The sequence below is a fragment of the Pleurotus ostreatus genome (genome assembly GCF_014466165.1).
Source record: "Pleurotus ostreatus strain PC9 chromosome Unknown scaffold_1, whole genome shotgun sequence".
NCBI classification, from domain to species: domain Eukaryota; kingdom Fungi; phylum Basidiomycota; class Agaricomycetes; order Agaricales; family Pleurotaceae; genus Pleurotus; species Pleurotus ostreatus.
The window spans coordinates 1,602,150-1,616,312 of record NW_023503156.1 but is presented as its reverse complement, the minus strand read 5'-3'; the positions used below and the strand labels follow the sequence as shown (position 1 = coordinate 1,616,312).

Here is a 14,163-nt window from a genome sequence, read left to right as displayed (position 1 = left end):
CTCTTGCAATCTCGGGCCATGTGCCCCAATCCTCCACATTTGTAGCAACGGATCGGCCCCCTCTGTGACCTATCCACGTCCATCGTGTTCGGGTCTTTAGCTGCGATTTGCGGAGCCGGGGGTGTAGGCTTCGCGGGTTGCTGCTGCTGTTGTTGTTGGTTTTGGGGCGGGGTCTGCTTCTGGTAATACGGGCGCCACTGGTTCTGTGGCGTTGTCGTCGTCTTTGCCGCTGGCTTGGCCGGTGCCGCTTTCGCATAGGCCTGCGCCTCTCTCCACTGTCTGTCTAAGGCAATGGCTTCCTCCTGCCATTCCTCGCATCTTCCTGGTAGGGGCCTCCTACCGTATATTCGGGTCAATAACCCTGCGTTCAGACCTCTCTTGAACAATTCGACCAAGGCTATGTCGTTGTAGCCTGTGTCGTCCTTATATGCGTTGAACTTCATGACGTAGTCCTCCGCCATGTCCGATCCTTGGTGTAGGTGGGCCAGGGCCGTGATGGCCGTGTCCCACGGGTTTGGGTCTCCGAACGCCTCCTGGAGGCTCCGGCAGATTCTTCTGAGGCTCGAGACCTGCTCGTCCGGTACTCATGTTCTTACCCAGTCTAGCAGTCTACCCGTCATTGTGTTCTTCCAGTTGTCTACCTTCTTTCCTTGGACGTAGGAAAGGAGGAAGAGGACTTTTGTGGCCTCGTTGAGGAACTGGTACGCGTTTACGAACACATATACTTCAATATTCCGGATGAAGGTCCGGCACTTTGCCCTTTCTCCGTCGAACGGTTCCGGGCGCGCCATTTTCGGGCCGTTTCTGGCTTGGGGCGTGTCGGGAGTGTCTGCAAACGGTGTTGGGGGTGGCGGCGGTGTAGGGGGGTCCGGGTGGTGGTGGCAGTGCTCTTCTGGGTATTTGGGGAAGCGGCCTTTGACTACCCATGCTGGGTGGTCCGCTTCGTTGATTCAGCGCTTGCTGGATCTGGGCCTCCATTCTTGCTTCCATACTCTCCATCATTTCCCTCATTGCCGCCATCATATCATTTGGTTGTTGTGGCGGTGTCGGTGGGTTTGGAATAAAGGTGGCCGGCATGTTGGGGTCCATTCCCCCTCCCCAGATACTAGTTCCGGCGGCGGCGGCCGCATCTGCTGACGTATCTCTCCTGAGAAGTGCGGGCCTCCGCTGCCTGTCGTAGGGCTGCGCGGCGATCGGTCTTGTCGTCGAGTATGACATTGTTTCCATTAAAAAAGTGGCGAGCGGGAGTGTGACGGGGTGGCTTTCGGAGGTTAGATGGGGAAATTGGGATGATGATGGTTTCAAAGAGTTGTGGGGTGCTCTTCAGTGCCTGGATGGCGGTTCGTTGGTTTCGTCGGTTAAGGGTTGGGTCGGGGATGAGGTAGTAAGGGAAAACAATGTAGATGTGGGAACGGGTGAGGTGTGTGCGGGATGGGGGCATGTAGTGGTTCCTGTCAATTAATTCCAAGTTTCAACCTAGCACGCGCCGGTGCCTGAGCAAATGGAATTAACGAGGTAGGGTTCGTCGGCAACTAAAGGCGAAGCGGTACACCGTTTTGCTGAACAAACAGAGTAGGGCCTTCTTTCTCTGCCCAGCACTCTGCGTGTTGACCCTTCCCCGAGGGTTGGTGATCAGTCAACACCTAAAGACTCACTCGGAGGGTCGTCTAAACGTTACCCCGCTGGAGTATAGAGTCAGTTGTTTGAATAGGGTGCACGGCTATAGGGGTATGAAATAAACAATCAAGCGCTAACGGCGCTATCGAATGAAACGGAAGAAGTGTTAAGGAATTTAGAGAAATGGGATAGGTGAAACGTATCCTGCTTCGTCGTCGGTTCTTCGCAGGTAACGCTGCTGGGTGGGCGTACAAAGGTCAACTCGTTCTTCTGTTAGGGCGACGCTAATACACAACAAGGCGTACGCGGACCCAACAAGAATACAAGTGGAAAGTAGTAGATTAAGAGAGGTGAGAGGTGAGGAGCGATAGCGAAGATGCTGACTTAGGCACTAGTATTAGTGGTATTCCCAAGAGAACGAGTTAACGTCTCTGGGTGTCTATTAGGGCACTTATATACTACTGTACATGCTATGTCCTCATGTCTAACTACATGCTGCATCCTGTCGTCTTTCCATGGAATGCTTAGCTCAGCTGCATGTGGTATGACGCTTGTTGACTGCGCCCATGCAGTAGCGGCGAGGCGCTGACTGAGACCATTAGTCAGACGGCCCGGATGACGTAAGTAGTAAGTCGTAATACATCATGTGCCTGATAAGATAAGAAAGATAGTTGGAAAAGAAAGAAAGAAACATCGGACCATAACACTGTCGTGGTCAAGAGATAAGATACAATAATGTGTGTGTACTGGATATATAATGAAAGTCTGTGTCACATGGAACTAGACAGGGGAAAGGGGGTAACTTGTTTACAGTATGCATGCTTGCATAATATACTATGTGTCTGATATGATAAGGAAAAAGGACAGTAAAAAGAAAGAAAGGAATGTCAAACCATAACAACAAGTCTGAGCAGGTCTGGACCATGGAAATGCTTTGAAGTCATCCAGGTTGTATTGGGGCTTGTCCAAAGTGCTTCTACATCCCTCCTCTGCTTCATTACTCTCTGTTCCCACTTCCCCAGATTGCTGGCACAACTTCTGTGCATTTCCCCTCCACTTTATTATCACATGCCCCCTTGTACCTTGTGATATTTGTTCATACCTGTGACTGGTGTACTGTACAGTTACCCTACATTCCTCCCACACTACCAGCCATCTTGAGGTTGCCCTTACATGTGTCCTACATAAATGGAGAACTGATCTTCTTGGCACAAAGTTTGAGATTTTCACCAATCACAGGATACTGGAATACTTTGAAAGAAAGCCCAAAGGCATAACACTCAGAGGAAGCATTTAATGCAAGGAAGGTGGAAGTAGGAATACAAGTGAGAAGTAAATAGTCAATCTCAGGGATGTGTGTATATATGTGCTAACATGTGACTTGAGGGGTTAGGGGAAACAATGAAGGGGCTTGCACAAATGTCCAATGCTCAGAGGACACTGAATCAAAGCTAAGCCAATTGAGTGTCAAGAGGTTAGCATCATATGGGCCTCATGTGCAGGTCCACAAGGTTAGCGCAAAACCAGTCAAGAGTGAGAAAAAAAGGTTTGATGGAACATAAGTGAGCTCGAGTATGGTTCATCCTTGTCATGGAGCCCTTCAAAGCATGGAATTGCACTGATAACCGCTGATTACTGTATGGGAAGGTAGGTTTAACGGGGAGTCTACGCCCATGCAGTCACCTCTGGGGAGCTCTCTGGGGGCCCAGGCGAGGGAGGAAGCTAGCTTCGATCTGTGGCAGGGATGGGAGGATGTCCAAGATAAGAACAATAGCGCTCATTGCTGCACCTTGCCTACACACTGAACACCTTACTTAGCTTAACGATGTAGATGTGTGTGTGTGGTCGTCTGACAGGCAACAGGCATAGGTAGTGAAATGCAGGGGATGATGAACACCATCAGCATCAACTTCTGTATCTACAATCTCTTCCCGAGCCAGATCCATCTGGAAGCAGGGGAACATTGCCATCCAAACCGCCTTGGTGAACAATCACATTTGTATCCAAGATGATTTGAAGCGAATTATATTGTTTGCTCTGCTGTGTCTCGTCCATGGATAATACAACAAGGTCATCATGGATCGGGGTATCAACAAGAACAAAACGGGAGACACGAGCAAGAACAAATTATAACCAACAATTACGCTATAAACAAAAGATGAACGTTACTACTCATCGTAAAAATGGCATCTACAGATCGGCCAAGAACGTGTGCAATATAACAGTATCGGTGATGAACACATATGGAAACGGAATGTTCGAGATGCGGAGCGCGCCGGTTTTTTACATGGCAACAATGCCACCGAACAGCGCCATAGCTGCGCTGAGGGCAATGGGGACAATACCGTTGGCGATGAGAGGGGCGGCAGCATTGGCCTCCGGGGAGGGCGCAGGAGGACCAGTGGCGCTAGCGGAGGCAGCAGTGCCGGAAGCAGATCCAGACGTAGGTGTCGTAGCGGTGGGGGATGGAGCAGGGATAGAGACGCTAGCGGGGGTGGCTTAATGGGTGAATCAGTACGCGATCGGAGCGCTTAGATAACCTAATACTTACTTCCTGAAGTGCGAACGTCGAATTCACCAGAGCTGGCAAAGATCTGCGACTGGTTGGTGCCGTTGACGAAGTTTACAACATAGCCTATAAAATTGGAGATTGGCAATGATATTGTTTGAAACGCGTTGAATGCCTACCAGAAGCGGCGACGAGAGTAACATTGGTGACAGTGAAAGAGCCATTTGTCAAGTCAACACCGCGCGCAATCTACAAGGCGAAAAGAATGCGCGTGAGAATCAACCTTCGACGAGACCCTAAAGCTAATCACGCACAGAGAAGATGCCGTTGAGGAAGGAGTTGTTCGAGTTCGTGACAGTGATGCTAGACATAGATATTAGCCGTGCTCAATTGTTCGTTTGCCCGAGTTCACGCACTCAATGGGGTTGGTATCACCGCTGTTAAAGGTCCAAGCGATGACATTGGAGGTGTTCTGAACCCTGCGCGGTCACCGTTAGAAACAAGAGAAGGTAGGAGGGGAAATCGCGCACCAGTAAGCGGACTGGGAGGGGGAGGTGATGGTAATAGCTGTCGTGCGCCACGATCAGCCGCCGCAATAAAAAGATGACTTGAATGTCAGACATACCCAAGGCAGATGAGCCGGCGGCGAGGAGGGCAACGAGCGACTTTGCGAAGAACATTTTGTGGGATGAGGAGATGGAGGTGATTCTGGTTTAAAAGAGTGTGAGTGTCGAGCACGCTGATGAGGCGAGGTCAAGTGAAAGAGCTGGGCGAAAGGCGACTAGTGGGAAATTTACTCGGAAATTGTTAATATACTAACCAAACTCGTACAAATAATGCAATATTCAGGGTTGCCGCTGCTCCGACGTCCCGAACCACGTGCAACGGAAATTCACCCTTACCTTCGCACCGCCGCCGGTATACTCCCTTTCCTCTCTGCAGACGACCGTTCCCATGAAGCGCAATTGTGCACGGACGATAATTCGCGACTCTTCAGCGACCTCAAATTCGCTGTCGAGCAGATGCCAAGCATTTTTTCCGTGTTGCCAATAATCATTGGCAAGCGTGGGTGAAGTCTAGAGCTTGCGTCTTTGCGTACCCGAGTTACGGTCCCTTGTATTCGCTCAGCATTCGAGGACAAATCACACCACGGTGGGCCACAGGGCAGGAGTTTTTACCGACGTGTGACAAGAAGACCCTCCAAGCTAGAAGAGCAAAACAAATGATCATCAACACACTTGCATAGCATGCCAAATTTTGTGTTCCACTAACGGATAAAGTCAGAGGACGTTGTTCTGCGTGTTTAGTTCCGTACGGACACAATAGGGTATTGTCCTAGCCCAAAATACATAATGTTTGAAGGCCGAAAGCGATGCCGAGGAGCGAATCAACACCTTCCGGGATGGATCACCCTTGGGGGCGCACATACAAAGGGTTATTCACCAAGGTGACAGCGCCAAGGACGTGATGTTCAAGATCGGAGAGGCGTGCTTTGGCTGGAAATTGCAAAGCAATCACGTCGTGCGCTGCAGGTTAGTGACAGGGTGTAATTGTACTTGCTGTCGTTATTTTCGCCATTAACATAAGAAGGTTGAAAAATTCTAGATGAACGGCCATCAGGATTAGAGTCGCATTGGCGCAGAGTTTCTTTGATTAAAGTGTGAGTATACTCGCCAGCACCGGTCACTTGGACGCAGTGGCGCTGCAAGCTCAAGTGTACACACCTCATGGAGGTTAAGGACAGATGGCAACACCCGCACCAAGTATTGAATGAATGTAGATCACGACTCCAAAGATGACAAAATATCGCAGCTACGTAAATTTGATGCTATGACTCTCCATCTAACCGTTCAGCCATCAGAAGCGGGACATAATGACGGGGGAGGGGGGTAACATACCGTAATCTCACCACCTCTATAGCTTCCTCGCTTCTTCTTGTTCTTCTCTTTACGGAACGACGAGCCCCGGGTGACGATCAAATCGGCGTGCGCCTTAGCACCATAATCGTTCGATGGGCCCGCCTATGAAATCAATCAGCATTTCGGTCGAACATCAACTAACCGAGGGAGAGAGAAACGAACGAACCTTGGCCACATAACGATTATCTATCAATTCGGTATTTTCGTACTTCGCAGGATCGATCTTGCGGAATGGCGTATTTGGCTTGCGAGGTTGCTTCCCGCCTTGATTTCGTTTAGATTTCTGTTCCTGTTGGTAATTTGTCGATGATTCCTCTGGCAAGGAGACGGTCGTGGCAGTAGTGACTGCAGCACCGCTTTCCGACGTACGGCGTTTCTTTGTTACTTGAGTGTACTCTGGGTCAGCAGCAGGTTGCGGTTCGGGAGGCGCAGCGGCCTTGCTCTGGAAAGTGAATGAGGTTAGAACCCGGTCTACCCGGGCGATCGCACGCACTTTAGATGTCTTGACTGGAGACACTTCGTCATCCGAATCTGATGATTCGCTTGATGAAGAGGACGAAGATTCCGACGAGGAGTCGGCTTTCGCTGCAGCCTCACCCGATTTGCTGGTCAGGGCCGTTTTGGCGGCGGGAGGCGCCATATCCTCGTCCGAACTTTCGTCCGAACTTGAGCTTTCATCTGAACTCGGCGACGAAGATCCTCCCTTCCCAGCTTTTGAGTCTGATGTCAGCGTTTGACTTGAATCGCGGTCGGGTGATTTTGTTTTCTTGGCAGCTTTGCTGATGGGCTTTTTGTTTATTGTTTCGGCGTCGCTAGATTCATCGTCTACGAAGAGTTGAAATGTAAACAGTATTGTAACAACGATGGTGGAATGCTATACTGACCTGATTCGGAGCCAGATTCTGATGACGAACTTGAATCTGAAGATCTCGAATTCGAGGATTTTGTTGATTTGACTGTTTTCAGGGCAGTGGCCTTTTGTACCTTTTGTTGGACTGTTGCAGCAGAGGCGTCCGAGTCCGAATCAGAAGAAGAAGAACTGTCTACGCGAGAAGTTGTAAATAAATGAATGAAGAAATGGAAGAATGTTCAACAAACCACTAGACTCCTTTGATTTTGATTTCGCCGCCACCGCCTTGGGTTTCGATTTAGAGGGCTTGGGCTTTTGTTCTGCATCGCTGTCAGAAGAATCCGAGGAAGATGATGACGAGGGTGGGCTCCTTGTTACGGAGGCTTTCCGGGTTTTCTGTGCTGTACTTTTGGGTGATTTTGGCGCACTGGACTCAGATGAAGTGGCTGCAATCTATGCAATCAGCCAACAGTAGGCATAGCAAGGTTGGAATTGACATACAATCTGAGCTGGTATCAGAGTCACTATCACTATCACTACCACGAGGAATCCGGAGGTTAGAAAAGACGAGTTATGCGTGCAGTTCATTGTACTCACGAGGATGAGTCCTGCTTATTTTCCGCCTGTGCCTTCTTCCATTCGTTGATAATTTCGTCTAGCTGAGGGCCTTCTATTTCTATTTCATCTTTCAATATAACCACATCTTTGACAGCTTTTTTCAGAGCAGCAGCAGCTTTGACATGGGACTGTTTCGTGAGGAATGAATGGATGAGGGTGTATGTCGCTGTTTAAGACACATCAGCTTCAACTCTCGCATTATATCTGGTCCCTCACCGACTAGATTCGTGTCACCCATTCTCGGGATCTCCGTAACGTCTTTGAGATGATAGCCAGTCTTGAGCACAAAATGATGGTGGTCGGGCGCTTGAAATTAGTGATCGAAGATTTATTCCCACGGTACCGCTCCCATATCATTGCTCAGTCCGGGATTATCGCTTGTAGAATACCAGTGACTGGTACAAGATTCAGAATTCCTTCGCGATAATATTCCGGTGGGAAAGAACAGTTCTAGTCCAAGGCTTACACTGCCTCATCCGTTATCATCAAGGTTGAGCAAGTTTCCACCGTCCAATCTATCACCGCAACTTCGACCATGAGCACCATCAAAGGCCTCGGCGCACCAGAAACACTGTACGATGGGTCAAATCTGCGTGTCGCCATTGTGCATGCCCGGTGGAACAGAACCGTGATAGACGCGCTCATAGCAGGCGCCATTGCGAAGCTCAAGGAACGCGGCGTGAAGGAGAGCAACATCGTAGTGCAGTCTGTTCCAGGGAGCTACGAACTTCCTCTGGCATGCTCGAAGTGGGTTCGCTCACTTCTCTGCGCGCATGCTCATCATCAGCCCGGTTAGAGTGATATCTGGTTCTCACTTCCAAGCTGGTTCCACCGCCGCCGATCTGCTTGGCGGATTGAGCTTTGGAACGGACTCGCCCAAAGTCGCGTCTCGCTCTGGGACTCCGGCGCCCACGAAGACGGTCTCCATGCCGAACGGTCCATTCGATGCTGTCATTGCGATCGGCGTGCTCATCAAAGGCGCTACCATGCATTTTGAGTACATCTGCGAGACTGTATCCCATGCACTTATGAAAGTCCAGCTCGACACCGGCGTCCCCGTCATATTCGGTGTCTTGACTGCACTTACCGACGATCAAGCCTTGGAGAGGGCTGGGTTAGGTCGAGGCGAAGATAAAGGGCATAACCATGGCGAGGATTGGGGACTAGCGGCAGTCGAGATGGCCTCGCAGATCAGACGCTGGAACGAGGGGAAATTCTAAATTGTGGGGAAATAAAAAGACGGAACGAACGAGTAGTGTACTTAGAAAGTGTATCATCACATCACATCCAAGCAGTATCACATCCCGACCCGGACTGAATGCGGAAGTGTTGGTCGCTGAAGAGCGGTCGCGTGACACGCAGGCTCCTATATCCCTTGGTTGAACCAACACCACCACCATTGCTTCTCTCCTCGCGACTTCAAGGCCGCAGCCATGAAGAAGAAGGTTTGCAAATGTGCTCGATACTCCTAGGAAAGTGACAGACCACGAGTCCGTTCGCAGGTCCTCCTCATGGGGGCTTCCGGGAGTGGCAAGACCTCCATGCGGTCCCTCATCTTGTGGGTTCGCTAGCCGTTCTTTTGAAACGACTCTGCTTGAATCCATTATCGTTCTTTCTAGCTCCAACAATCCCGCGTCGTTGACGGCGCGGCTTGGCGCCACGATCGACGTAGAGCAGAACCACGTCAGGTTCTTGGGCGACCTTATCCTCAATCTCTGGGATTGCGGTGGCCAAGATGCTTTCATGGACTCGTACCTCACTACCCAGCGCTCTACTATCTTCAAACACGTCGGCGTCATGATATACGTATTTGATGCAGAGACGCGGGAGATGAACAAGGACTTGGAATACTACCGCGACTGCCTTGACGGATTGAGGACGTACAGTCCCGAAGCATCGGTCTTCTTGTTGGTCCACAAAATGGACTTGGTCCGAGACAGGAATGCTGTGCTTACGAAGAAGCAGAAGGAGCTGACCGCGGCAAGTGCTGAGGCTACTGTCACCATCTTCGGAACAAGTATCTATGACGAAAGTTTATATAAGGCATGCTCATTACGTCTCCAATCTAACTTCATACTACTAACCCTTCGCGGTAGGCTTGGTCGAGCATCGTCCACACCCTCATACCCAACGCAGCTTTACTCTCTAAGCATCTAAATATCTTTTCACGTGCTTGCGGAGCAACGGAGGTCATCCTCTTCGAACGAACCACCTTTCTTGTCATCGCAACTTCCACTGGTCCCAGCGCATCTACCGACTCCGACCCTCACGAGCTCAATGCCACACGATACGAACGCACCTCTGAACTAGTCAAAGCATTCAAACACTCATGTTCCCGTGTACGAGAAGAGTTCCACTCGCTGGAAATGGAATTGCCAGATTTTACTGCCGTCCTGGACGAAATGACGAAGAATGCATACGTTTTGGTCATCGTACATAATCCGACGATAGGTGTGCTTGACCTCCTGGTGCTGGACGTGGCAGCTAACTCATCGGTGCTTTGTGTAGAAACTGCAGCGCTTAAGCTCAACATTCGCATGGCTCGCCGGAAGTTCGAAGAATTGCAAGGCGACAGTCTTGTTTCTTGACTCTTTCTGAGTGTTGGGGTCAACGTTAACCCCTACCAATACTGAGTAGTTGCCGTTCAGTATACTATGCTTCATCAATGCTTCGTACCCCATCACTACTTCGTAGCGTCACAAACGTCACGTCACAGTGTTGCACTCCGACTTGGCGATCACAGGGACGAGCGGAAAAGGTATTGGAACTCACGTAGGATAAATCAATCCCAGATTCATTGTCCGCAGCGGCTTCTGCGGCAGAGCGTGACACCAGCCAAGATTCTACCGTTTGAAATATGGTCGTGTATTGCTTCAAAGTGGTACGAATGCGTGCGTAGGCATTGCTACATCATATTCCGAGAATATCTTAGCAGGGTAGGAGACAATGGGTGAGTAATTCAAGGGGTACGAAGTAGTGATGGGGTACGAAGCATTGATGAAGCATAGTATACGCCAATTTAGAAGTAATTCACGTTCATAAATCTATTAATTAATTTCATACATTACTGGTCCTTGACACACGCAATAAGATAAGGAATTTTCGTGTCTCAAACATTGATGATCCTCTGGTCAATAATGCCAGATTTTGACCATGCATTTTTAGTATACTCTTGAATATCTTCAGACTTCTTTGTGGACACGGAAGGAGTGATCTCTTCGACTTTTTAAGCAGGTGGGTTTTGGGCATTTCACCATTCCTACAGAGTGAAACATCGTGTGATTGATGAGTTTCCATTCTGGTAATTTTCAATGTCACGCGGCCGTCCCCTGGGTTCGTTTGTCCCGGTGTCCGACCATATACAATTTCTCTCGACCGCCAGTCTGTGGTGAGGCCTGTGACGCCAAACACGACATGATGCATTGGCTGATAGAGGTTGACGTGACAGTGACTTCCAGAGAAGCGCCCGCGCGATCAATTACCAAAAACGGACCTGATCCCAGTGGTAAGCTGTAGGGCGTAGCGCCTGCGTCGTGTATAAGATGGTTACTGCTCGCATCTACATCGTGCGCCATGGTGAGACCCAGGAGAACCACTCCGGCATCATCCAAGGCCAGCTCGACACCGAACTGAACGACTCTGGGCGGCGGCAAGCTGATCTGGTGGCACGTGCCCTCCAACAGATCCCCTTCGATTTCGCGCATACCAGTGATCTGAAGCGGGCGGTAGATGTGAGAGGCGATAGATTGTATCTGACTCACGGCACTGATGTCGACGATAGACGGCAGAGTGTATTCTGAGGCATCACCCCAATGTCGTATTGAATAAAGCTGTAGAGCTGAGGGAAAAGGTGAGTAATCCCCGTAGTACGTGACCGGGACCGGGCACCGGTGCGAGACGTGGGGCCTGATGATTTTTTTACGACAGTACATGGGGCTCGCGCAAGGCCTCAGCATTGCAGAGCGGGCGCAGTTGCCATCTGCAGAGTACAACCATTCGATTGAGCCAAGCCAGGAATTTGTAGGTCGGATGATGGCTTGGTGGAAGAGGGAGATTGTTGGGGGCATTGGGGCCCTGCCTCCCCGATCTGCTCCGTACAACATCCTGGTTGTCTCGCACGGCGGCCTCATTGGAACCCTGGTTCAGAACCTGCTCCGGAGCGGCGAGGTGCAGCGTGGCGGCGGAGTTGGTGTGTGGAGGCTGCTGAACACGGCAGTGACCACCATCGACTTTCCCGACGCTTGCGAGCCAATTCTGGTGAAATACGGCGATATTTCTCACCTTCTCGCGCAATCCGTGGAAGTAGTGCAAGACAACGCGGATGTAAACGAAACCTAAAGCCCCTAAATAGACGATCACGTGGCAAAACACTGCCCCCAGGCGGCAGGCCTGATGTCAGTCTTACCCTTAAAGCAAGCTCAACAGCTTTGGAATAAAAATTGTTCTTTTTGCATATTTACCACTTCTAAGCTAATCACTCCGCCTTTCCTTTCACCTCATCAACCATCATGTCCCCTTCCGACAGAACCCCTCTCCTCCCCAATGGCGGTGGCGAGAACGGCCACAATGGCGATGCCTCCGCGAGATCAGTATCTCAGCGCTTGTCTACGCTCATCAAAGCCGAAGGCGAACCTAGCTGGACTCATTCATTTATATGGTTCCTGTTTGGCAGCTGGTTCAATGTACTCCTTGTATTTGTGCCCCTTAGCATAATATCCCACCATCTCGGCTGGGACGCTGGTCTCCGGTTTCTATTCAGCTTCATCGCTATTATTCCCCTGGCCAAGGTATCGGTCATGTATCCTTTCCTGGTCGGAATAGAAATTAATCAACCGTTGCATCTATAGTTATTAGGCGATGCGACTGAACAGGTGTCTGCGAAGCTGGGTCAGACACTGGCCGGTCTCCTGAACGCATCTTTCGGCAATGCTGTTGAGATTATCGTCGGCGTCGCCGCCCTACTCCAGAATGAACTCCGAATCGTCCAGACATCCGTAGGTTGCGTTGGATTATCCATACGCACGCGTTTAACAATGGCGAGCCCAGATGCTTGGTTCCATCCTCTCCAATATCTTGCTTGTTCTGGGCTGCTCCTTTTTGGCTGGTAGGTTGGGTCCCTCTACCAACGAAACTAGGCTAACATTGTACAGCGGGACTCAATTTCTCTGAGAGCTCTTTCCAGGCTACCGCCGCTCAAACGTATGTTCTCGTATAACTGTGTCGTCCACTTCTGACACTGTCTCACTAGTTCGGCTTCGGTGAGCTTCATGCATTTTCGATGCCAATGATAGTACACGTGTTGATTGAAGTCCGATTGATTCAAGTTGATGACCTTGGCTTGCATTAGTTCGTTGTATTCACCGTCACCCTTGGCTGCCAGCTAAGCCCCGCCTTTAGCTTTGGTCATTCCTGCTGCTTTCCATAGTACTAGAGGTACGTGATTCATCCAAATGAGTTGCAACCAGGCGGCTTATCAGATGGACAGAAAACGGTGCCGATAATGACATGCACGAGCTCCTGGTTATCTCTCGTGGTACATCTATCATCCTCCTCGGCATATACATCGCGTATCTGTATTTCCAGGTAAGCAACCAAATTTTTGTAGAATTCATACCTCAAACGGCTTTGAGTCCAGCTCAAATCACATTCCGACCTATTTACCGCGGTGCCTCAATGCGACTCCAATGGTGACGTTATTGAAGAGGAGGTGGAGGAGCCACACATGAGCACGATCGCAGCTGGTATAGCGTGAGTGATGTAACACTTTCCACTGGACTAAACTGATCGTTTTATAGATTGTTGGGCGTTACTGTTGTTACAGCCTTCTGCGCTGACTACTGTCGGTCGTCTTCCTCTGCGAATTGATCCGTCCTAACCCCTCTCCTTAGTGGTTGCATCAATTGAGGAGACTGCAGAAAGGTATCACATCCCAAAGATCTTCATTGGTGTCATTTTGTTGCCCCTTGTTGTGAGCTGCCTTCTGCCTTCTTCATCTTGACGCTATGTGAACAAAATGCAGGGCAACGCAGCAGAGCATGTCACCGCCGTTTGGATGGCCAATAAAGGCAAAATGGAAATCACCATTACCATCGCCGTTGGTAGCTCAATCGTAAGCATCGGAAGGAATTATCTCGAGCGTTTGCTCATTGTGGTTGTATCGCTAGCAAATCGCCGTCTTCGTTGTCCCCCTTTTGGTTATTGTCGGATGGATGTAAGCTACCGCTTTGGACGGTGAGACGTATCCAACTGACTCCGTTCTAGCACTGGACACGACCTCAGCCTATTCTTCGCCAATTTCGAGGTACGATAACGCGAACAGGATTTTGCCTCGTGTTTCTGACAGTTCACCAGACGATTACGCTTTTCGCTTCGGTTCTTCTCGTCAACCTGTTACTGCAGTAAGTTTCCGACGCTCTTTCCGTATACAGTTTCCTCATTTTTATAGGGATGGAAAATCGAATTACATGGAGGGTCTCATGTATGTCCATCCACGTGTAATTTTGATGCGACCCCTTCTCATTGGTCTGTTCACAGGCTCGTCGGACTGTACATCGTCATCGCCCTTGCTTGTATGTACATTCCTGTAGGTCCTCCGCGCTATACTAATTGCTGGACCACAGTCTGGGTATCATAAAACATCCACACCTCGC

At 50.0% G+C, this 14,163-nt stretch overlaps 6 protein-coding genes across 6 annotated transcripts; 4 read left to right on the top strand and 2 right to left on the bottom strand.

Annotated features, from left to right (window-relative positions):
* Nucleotides 1-3,900: 3,900 nt before the first annotated feature.
* PC9H_000554 (uncharacterized protein) lies at nucleotides 3,901-4,806 on the bottom strand (the record flags this gene model as incomplete). Its single annotated transcript, XM_036770209.1, has 7 exons — nucleotides 3,901-4,115; nucleotides 4,169-4,252; nucleotides 4,306-4,375; nucleotides 4,441-4,489; nucleotides 4,543-4,605; nucleotides 4,657-4,693; nucleotides 4,752-4,806. 7 exons carry the CDS (start codon nucleotides 4,804-4,806, stop codon nucleotides 3,901-3,903), a joined length of 573 nt encoding a protein of 190 aa, XP_036636054.1.
* A 1,132-nt stretch (nucleotides 4,807-5,938) lies between these two features.
* PC9H_000553 (uncharacterized protein) lies at nucleotides 5,939-7,751 on the bottom strand (the record flags this gene model as incomplete). The annotated part of the gene is made up of 9 exons (XM_036770208.1): nucleotides 5,939-5,968; nucleotides 6,025-6,147; nucleotides 6,212-6,487; nucleotides 6,539-6,870; nucleotides 6,930-7,088; nucleotides 7,144-7,341; nucleotides 7,397-7,431; nucleotides 7,493-7,679; nucleotides 7,730-7,751. The coding sequence occupies 9 exons, from the start codon at nucleotides 7,749-7,751 to the stop codon at nucleotides 5,939-5,941; spliced, it is 1,362 nt and encodes a 453-aa protein (XP_036636053.1).
* A 297-nt stretch (nucleotides 7,752-8,048) lies between these two features.
* PC9H_000552 (uncharacterized protein) lies at nucleotides 8,049-8,733 on the top strand (the record flags this gene model as incomplete). The annotated part of the gene is made up of 2 exons (XM_036770207.1): nucleotides 8,049-8,260; nucleotides 8,310-8,733. The coding sequence occupies 2 exons, from the start codon at nucleotides 8,049-8,051 to the stop codon at nucleotides 8,731-8,733; spliced, it is 636 nt and encodes a 211-aa protein (XP_036636052.1).
* Nucleotides 8,734-8,946: 213 nt separating this feature from the next.
* GTR1 (GTP-binding protein gtr1) lies at nucleotides 8,947-10,101 on the top strand (the record flags this gene model as incomplete). The annotated part of the gene is made up of 5 exons (XM_036770206.1): nucleotides 8,947-8,958; nucleotides 9,016-9,071; nucleotides 9,133-9,511; nucleotides 9,610-9,964; nucleotides 10,022-10,101. 5 exons carry the CDS (start codon nucleotides 8,947-8,949, stop codon nucleotides 10,099-10,101), a joined length of 882 nt encoding a protein of 293 aa, XP_036636051.1.
* Nucleotides 10,102-11,055: 954 nt separating this feature from the next.
* PC9H_000550 (uncharacterized protein) lies at nucleotides 11,056-11,851 on the top strand (the record flags this gene model as incomplete). The annotated part of the gene is made up of 3 exons (XM_036770205.1): nucleotides 11,056-11,244; nucleotides 11,295-11,363; nucleotides 11,441-11,851. 3 exons carry the CDS (start codon nucleotides 11,056-11,058, stop codon nucleotides 11,849-11,851), a joined length of 669 nt encoding a protein of 222 aa, XP_036636050.1.
* Nucleotides 11,852-12,021: 170 nt separating this feature from the next.
* On the top strand, nucleotides 12,022-14,147 carry PC9H_000549 (uncharacterized protein; the record flags this gene model as incomplete). The annotated part of the gene is made up of 18 exons (XM_036770204.1): nucleotides 12,022-12,300; nucleotides 12,361-12,507; nucleotides 12,560-12,617; nucleotides 12,664-12,712; nucleotides 12,762-12,771; nucleotides 12,838-12,859; nucleotides 12,911-12,946; nucleotides 12,999-13,096; nucleotides 13,149-13,261; nucleotides 13,309-13,352; nucleotides 13,402-13,481; nucleotides 13,533-13,622; nucleotides 13,678-13,724; nucleotides 13,775-13,814; nucleotides 13,865-13,911; nucleotides 13,959-13,991; nucleotides 14,048-14,082; nucleotides 14,134-14,147. 18 exons carry the CDS (start codon nucleotides 12,022-12,024, stop codon nucleotides 14,145-14,147), a joined length of 1,242 nt encoding a protein of 413 aa, XP_036636049.1.
* Nucleotides 14,148-14,163: the final 16 nt, after the last annotated feature.